This window comes from Malurus melanocephalus, unplaced genomic scaffold (assembly GCF_030028575.1).
Source record: "Malurus melanocephalus ecotype Western Australia unplaced genomic scaffold, MMel_1.1 scaffold_1279, whole genome shotgun sequence".
Taxonomy (NCBI): domain Eukaryota; kingdom Metazoa; phylum Chordata; class Aves; order Passeriformes; family Maluridae; genus Malurus; species Malurus melanocephalus.
Genome location: NW_026624511.1, coordinates 40051 through 48254, shown reverse-complemented (window position 1 = coordinate 48254; position 8204 = coordinate 40051). Strand labels below are relative to the sequence as shown.

Genomic DNA, 8204 nt, shown 5'->3' with positions numbered 1-8204 from the left:
ATAAATCAAAAAAAAAAAAAAAAAAGGAAAGAAAAACTTGGAGATAATTGGGTCAAAGGTAAATATTTGGTTGTGCGCCCTGTAGGCAGCCCTGTGTCGCAACAGCAGTTGGAAAAAATATTGATTTATAGTAAAAACTCCTTATGAAACCAGCTCCTTACATATCCAAATATATAGATAAATAAATAATTTWAAAAAATATATATATATGAATAAATAAAACCAAGGGTTGTCCGTACCATCAAGGACACAGAGCTCAGAGTGGAAATCCCGGGCACTCACCTGTGTAGATGAACCTGCCCGGAGCTCCTTTGCAGAACTGCTTGGATTTGTAGGACAATGTCACCTCCACCACGCCCGGGATGTGGCGCGGTGGCGTCTGCACGCGGATGGCGTGGGGCGTGATCAGCTGGGGGTGGAAACGGGAGAGGCATGGTCAGGGGTCTGGGCTGATCTCTCAGTTTGTGATAAATCACAGAAATATTTGGGTGACCAGGACCCTAAAAAACATCCTGTCCCACCCCCGTRGGCAGGGACACCTTCCRCTATCCCAGATTCCTCCAAGTCCTGTCCAACTTGGACAAATTTGGACAAACTCTTTGATTAAGAGTTTATAAAACTCTTTTATTTCTGTATGTTCACTGTAGATCAGAGGGGGGATCCACCTGGGCTGGTTCTTGGCTCCAGCAGAGGAACACACTTTTAGGATAAATTTTTATATATTATATTTATTCATTATTAATATTTTCTTTTGATTTTTTTTATTTTAGGTTAATTTTTTGGATAACTTCTCATCAAGAAGCTCAGACTCTTAAGCCCTCTGTTGAATTGCTGTCTTGGGCAGCAGAATTTTGGCAGAATTGGGCAGAATTGGACAGAATTGGGCAGAATTTCTGGGCTCCGACTGATTCCTTCTCTCATTCCCAAACTCAAATCCTTTCTTTATTTCTCTACCTTTACCTGAGTAAATAAATCTGCGTAAATAACAGACCCTGGGGAAAAACAGGTGGAACCACATTCATCAAGTTCATCAACAGGTAAAAAATAAGATATGACAACATCAAAAGTCTCATCCAACTCATATCAGGAGATAATTTCTATTAATTTTCTGGATTTTACAGATGCCTGGAATTTTTCCAYTCTGTTCTGGGTATCAGTCAATAACATCACACTCAGGAAATCACATTCTGTCACAATCACAAATCACACCTCCCACACCACCGCAGGACAGGAGCAGGAATTAACCCCATCCCTGCCGGGGAAAGGGGCGTTTCCCCAGTTTGGGAATGGGGAGGGAGCCGTGCCCACCTCACTCCACACCAGCATGGTCCCGAACACCACCTGCAGCCCGTCGAAGAAGTTGTCCCCAATGATGATCACCATGGCTCCCCCCGTGGTCCAGCCCTCGCTGGGGCTGATGGCTTTGATGCAGGGCGTGGCTGCAGAGCAAGAAAGAGATCAAAACATCACTCAAAAGTGTCATTTCTTTATCCCCACCCCAATGGCGATCAAAACATCACTCAAAGGTGTCATTTCTTTATCCCCATCCCAACGGCTCTGGGGCTGTTTGTGGGTGTGGGTGTAAATCCCTGGAGTAGAACAGAAAAATTCCTGGGATTGTCAAACATCCCAAACTGAGACTGGGGGCATCAAACATCCCAAAATGCAGCTGGGAGTATCAGACATCCCAAACTGAGCTGGGAGCGTCAAACATCCCAAACTGAGCTGAGAGCATCAAACATCCCAAACTGAGACTGGGAGCATCAAACATCCTAAAACGTAGCTGAAACCATCAAACACCCCAAACTGAGACTGGGAGTGTCAAACATCCCAAACGGAGACTGGGGGGCATCAGACATCCCAAAATGCAGCTGGGAGCGTCAAACATCCCAAACTGAGACTGGGGGCATCAAACATCCCAAAATGAGCTGAGAGTATCAAACATCCCAAAATGAGACTGGGAGTGTCAAACATCTCAAGCTGAGACTGGGAGCATCAAACATTCCACACTGTGCCTGGGGAGGGCCCATCCCAAACTGAGCCGAGAGCACCAAACATCCCAAACTGAGACTGGGGGCATCAAACATCCCAAACTGCTGCCGAAAGCATCAAATATCCCAAATTGCAGCTCGGATCATCAAACATCCCCAACTGCAACTAGAGCATCAAACATCCCAAATTGCAGGTGGGAGCATCGAACATCCCAAACCTCACCCGAGAATTGCTCCATCCACACCTGGGAATTCCTGAATTCCCACTGCTGGCGGAGGCCCGGGGCAAGCCCCCTGCAGCCGCGAAGGCTCCTCACCACCCCAAAAACCCGAGCGTATTGGAAAGGAAATAAATTAATTAAAAAAAACATAAATAAATAAATAAATAAATAAAGGAATGTTTTTTGCCTTGCAAGTGTTAATTACTTGCCTATTCATTACTGGCACTTAACATGGTGTCGTTAAAGCCTAATGGGCCAACTGGAGCGGGTGTAAAAACGCAGTGCTGAAATGGTTGTGCGGGGGCTGCTCAAAAAAAAAAATAAAACCTCAACAAAATAACACCCACTCATTAGCATATGATCCCACAAAAACAAACCCMGTGGAAATAAAAGGTAGAGCTGCTTTCATTAAGTTTATCAACGGGTGAAAACAGATCTGGGAGTATCAAATGTCTCCTCCAATTCATATCAGGAGATGATTTCTAATAATTTTCTTGATTTTAGAGAGTCGATTTTATTATTTTTATTTTTTTATTTCTCTCTTCCATATGTTCAAGGCCTCTGGACTCTACATCCCATCAGGAACCCAATATGGTTTCCAGGCCATAACCAAAGTCAATCCATCACTCCATTCCCGATGTTGACAGGGTCAGAGGTGGAGGGGAACTTTGGCAGCGCTCCAAAAACATGAGACTCCTTTGAACAGCCAGTCAATCACATCCAATCAGTCAAGGAAAAACTGGATGGCTTCCTAGGCTAGGAATCCTGGGATTTTCCTTCTACCATTTCACTGTCCGCTGGGGGAGAATTAACACCACTCTGAATTCTTTACTGATTCAATCATTTTCTTCCAGTTCATTAATTCTTCTTTTGGGTTGATGCGGGGCACAGTTAAGAAGCGGGGCAGCAAAACATTATAATGAAATAATATCCCCGCTTGTCTTTTCTACTAACATCACCGGCTCTTCTCACTTTCAGCGGCTGCAGGGGAGGGAAAAGTGGGTGCTGGTGGCATTTTTGAGTGGTTTTGAGCATTTTCCAGCGTTTTCCAGGCGCTTTTGAGTGCCACCTGCACGAGGGCGGCAGAACATTTTGGGAACGAGGAGGAAGGGGAAGAGCTGGGTGTTTTGAAACTTAACAGAAATGAGGATTGGTGATTTTTTTGAATCCCCAGCCCATCCCGGAGCTGGCCACAAGCCTGGCTTAGCCAAACAAGCTCCTGTCAGTCGGTGGTGGCTCTGTCCGTGCATCATGGGGCTCTGTTCATTTATGCGAACCCGCGACGCTTCCCTGGACACATTGTGGGCTCAGTTTAACTGAGATGTCATCCTGCCTAATTTGCCTGAAATCAAATCCTGAGCAAGAGGGATGAAATTCAGACAATTCTCGGTGTTTCTGTGTTTTTCATCCTCGCTAATTAATAAATGGCAGGGGGAGGGGGAGCCGCTCCCTCGGATGTGAGAGGATCGTGTTTTGCATGCAGCAGTCGCTGTTTTCCTGCCTCTGCCTTCCCCAAACCCCTCGAGGCTCTGCAATTCCCCCTTAGCTCTCCTTCCCTCTCGAAAACAAACAGAAATGGGAGAATGGGCAATTTTGTGGCTCTATTCCCCCCCTGCCAAAATCCAAATTCCAAAAATGCCGGAATTCCCACCTTCCGAGGGGTCGAGCCTCCTGGCTCTCCGGCCGTGCTTGGAGTTGTTGTGCACGAACATGTTGTCGGACACCGCCAGCACGTGCCCATCCACATTCACTGTCGTCGAGAGCACCACCTGGATATTGGGGAAGGGAGGGAAATTTATTCAAGATTCAACTTTTCGGCGTTAATTGTCTGGTTGGGCTGGACCCTCATGGTGTGAAAAATGGCAGCGCGTCCCACAGGGGGTCACAAGGAAGGAGGGGAAAATGTTTTCAGCCTTCATTCTGATCAATTAATTAATTAATTAATTGCATTTAACACAGCATCCTGCAGGCTGTGCAGAGGCCTCACTCATCCAGCTCCTGCAGGATGGAAACTCCATGAAAATTGGACCAAATATCATCCCTGGGCTGGACCTGTGAGTGCACGGAGCCTCCTGGAAATCATCGGAGCTGAGCGCCCCAAACCAAGCGGAGCTTTGAAACCTCCATCACTGGGCTCCAATCTGAATTCTCAGAGGAAGGAACTCTGTGTGTTAATTAATCCCACTTCAAGTTTTCACAACATCCAAAGCTCTAAATCCCATCAACGCAGAGACGTGAGCGACTCCAAACCACTAAATTTGGGGAAAAACAAACAGCGTTTCAATTCCTGAAAGAAGATTCCCTCTGACTGAGCGGTTTTGACCACGAGTTGGTGCAAACGAGCTCAATTCCACCCCACTGCCACACCCACAGGAACGCACAGCCAGAGAGAGCCAAACCCTGGATGTGACTGTGGATTTTCACAACGTCGAGCTCGGATTGTTGATAAAACCCCATCCAACACAGAGCAGGAGAGCCYTGGTTCCTCCCCAGGCTCGGGCGAGCTTAAAGAACACTTTCTTTCTGCAGACAGCCCTAATTCATTCCAAAAGGCTCTTGTCATCCCCAACCCTCATGCTTCTCAAGCATTCTTGTCACAGAATGTGCTGCTTTTTCTGTGCCAACTGATTTCCTCATTCCCKCTAGGGTGGGGCGCGACTCCGTCCGGAGGGAGCGCTCCCCGCATGACGGAGCTCAGCCCACTCAGATGCACTTCATTATTTCCCCTTAAACAATGGAAATAAATTTTAATCTCTCGCTGGCCGGCCCAGAGCATGCTGGGGCGGCAGGGGAATAGGCCTGAGTTATTCCAGTGTCTGAAATATTTACGACAAGTGTTTAAATTGCAACCAAATGTAAATAAAAAGGGTGTCTCGTGGATACAGTTACGCTGTGGGACAGAGGCATCCCTGAGCTCGCTCACACCAGTGGGGTGAGTGCACACCCACAGGAGCAGGGAGCAGGGGCAGAATGGGAAGGGTCACACATGGAACGGGATCGTGGAATGATCTGAGCTCGGAGGACACACCAGGATCACGGATCGAGCTCCTGGCCCGGCACGGAGACCCCAAAATCCCATCCTGAGCGTCCCTGGGAGCAGAGTCCAAATGCTCCCGGAGCTCTGGAGATTTGGGAATGTCACCATGCCCTGGGGAGCTTGGGCAGCACCCCAAAACCCTCTGGGGGAGAACCATTCCCTATAATCCAACCTTTTCCCGATCTCTAAACTTTCCCAAAGTCCAACTTTTCCCTGAAATGCAACCATTCCCCAATCTCCAACCTTTCCCAAAATCCAACCTTTACCCAATCTCCAACMTTTCCCAAAATCCAACCTTTCCTGATCTCCAACTTTTCCMAAAATCCAACCTTTCCCAAAATCCAACCTTTACMCAATCTCCAACTTTTCCCMAAATCCCACCTTTCCCAAAATCCAACCTGTCCCTAAAACCCAACCTTTCCCTGATCTCCACCCTGATCCAAGCAGTCCAGCCCAGCTCCAGCCCTTCCCTGGGAGCAGAGGTCAGTGCTGGAATCACCACCCGGGCTGTGCACAGCACAAGGGCCACATTTTGGTGGGAGATCAAACCAGAGACCCCCCCAGCGATGGCAGAGGAACGGTAAAAACCAGTCCAGGAGGAAATGCTGAGCATCCTCTGCTCCCCAGGCCAACAGGAATGAGAGGTGCACCTCCAGACCTCTGTCCATGCTTGGTTCCATTCCTGTCCACCGCCCCCACCCGTGACAGGATGGCCAGAGCTGCTTGGCCACCCTGGGTGAGCAGACACAGCGCTCACAGGGATGGGGCGAGCAGAAAAATTCAGATCTGCAGCAGAACCTTCTCAAAATTTGGGACCTTTTTGCTGCAATCTGAAATCCAGCAGAGACCTTTGTCACTGCCACACTGCCACCCTGTCCCATGGACAGGATGAGAAGAAAAGTTCAGATCTGCAGCAGAACCTTCTCAAAATTTGAAACCTTTTTGCTGAAATCCCGCAGAGGCCTTTGTCACTGCCACACATGGTGAGMAGAAAAGTTCAGATCTGCAGCAGAACCTTCTCAAAATTTGGGACCTTTTTGGTGTAATCTGAAATCCAGCAGAGACCTTTGTCACTGCCACACATGGCGAGAAGAAAAGTTCAGATCTGCAGCAGAACCTGCTCAAAATTTGGAACCTTTTTGGTGTAATCTGAAATCCAGCAGAGACCTCTATCACTGCCACAACACCACCCAGCTCCTCATCACGGTGTGGAGGAAGGACACACAGGCTCATGGAAGGACACACAGGCTCATGGAAGGACACACAGGCTCATGGAAGGACACACAGGCTCATGGAAGGACACACAGGCTCATGGAAGGACACACAGGCTCATGGAAGGACACGTGGGCTCATGGACATGACAGCGACCGAAATCCTTCCCTGTGCCCCAGCTCTCTCCTGGTGGAGGTCACAACGCCATTGTTCCATAGTGGAGATTAAAAAGCCATGTTTTATGGACAGGAGGAGGAGGAATGCGCATTCCACCGCGGTCCCCAGCTCCCAGGCCCTTCCCTTTCACGAGCCAACTGCTTTCCCCCAGTGAGTATTTCCTGGGTCACCAAGGGTGACCCTCTCCATCTGGAATCAATCAGTCAACTCCTGACAACTTCCTGAAACACCTCACTCCATTTCCTGTTCTCTCCCCCTTCCCTCTTTCCCCCTGGTTTGCTTCACTCTTCAAAACTGCAGGCCACAGCAGCTTAATGTTAGAGGGTCAGACGCAGTTAGACTCCAAAACACTACACGAGAGCACCTTTGACCTTCAAAAATCTTTACATCTTAGCCAAACAAATCAAGGTCAACGTTTCTTACCATTACCTTGTTAACCATTTCTGTGCTTCTTTTTTTTTTTTTTTGGCCAAAACCCTCCTGAACGCCTATTTATCGGCAGCACTTGTTCTCCCAACGTCGTAAAACGGCCTGAGCCCTTTTTTTTAAAAAAAAAAAAACAACCCTGGGTTTAATGCTGATGAAAGGTGATGTGCAAACTTCCCTGGGGATTGAAATTCTCACTTTTGCCCAGGGCACTGGTGAATGGTTTCTGGTGAGTTTTTTTCTTTTCCTGCCCTGATGGCGCCACTTCTTGGGCACGAGAATTTGGCTTCTTCTTGGCCAAGCTGAAGATCTTTTACCTAAAACCTTTTGTTAATGGAAAATCTATCGTGAAGGGAAAAATTTTAACCAGAAGGGGATGAACTGAGGGAAAAAAACCCACATCAGGCAGCAAAACACATCAGGCAGGCTGTGGATTCTGGTGATTCTGGTGATTCTGGTGATTCGAGGATTCTGGCTGTGGATTTTGGTGACTGAAGCTGAGGGTTAAATTTGGGCACAGACAGCATAAAAACCTGAAGGTTTTGTGCCATCCAACAGCTGGACCAAAGTGTCACCCCTGCAGGGCTTTCACCCAGCAAGAAGGAAATGGAGGGAATGTTGTGTTATTCCTTCATCCCTCCCAGCCCAGATCCCGTCTCGGGGAACACCGAGGGAATTGTCGGATCCTGAGCTGTGTTTTCACAGCCTCGAGGCCCTCCCTGCGGATCTGCCAAGCTCCTGTGAGCAGCTGAGGGGCCACAACCCCAAAACAGTGGCTCCCCAGCCGCTCTGCAGGGATGATGGAGCTGTATCCATGTTTTTTTTGTTTCCCAGGTGGGTTCTGTAACACAATCCCCACTCAGAGACCACAGGGAGGGTTCACACCCTGACAAAATGTCTTTAGAGCCTTGAACTCAACTCCTCCGCGCTGCTCTGCCCCTCCTTCACTCCCTGCTCGGCTCTGGGGTTGTGTTCCTGCACAAATCCTCACCTGGGTATCGCAGATTTCCCTCCCCTACCTGAGCTCGGTCAGGATTTTCAGGTTCTGAGTTGTGCTGCTCCTCAAATCCCAGATCTGCAAATCCATCCCCACCCCCAGGTAGGAAATCTGCGTCACAGACACCTCTCCAGACGTGTGGG

The 8204-nt window shown here is 48.4% G+C and overlaps 1 protein-coding gene across 1 annotated transcript in view; it reads right to left on the bottom strand.

The window, feature by feature from the left end:
• The window catches only part of LOC130586742 (transcription factor COE2-like), a gene marked incomplete at both ends in the record, with an annotated part of 25132 nt that overhangs the window by 8490 nt on the left and 8438 nt on the right, over positions 1–8204 (bottom strand). The window contains 3 exons of the mRNA XM_057387633.1: positions 283–409; positions 1309–1439; positions 3864–3981. Coding sequence (XP_057243616.1) covers positions 283–409; positions 1309–1439; positions 3864–3981 — 376 coding nt within the window. The remainder of the gene's footprint in view (positions 1–282; positions 410–1308; positions 1440–3863; positions 3982–8204) is intronic.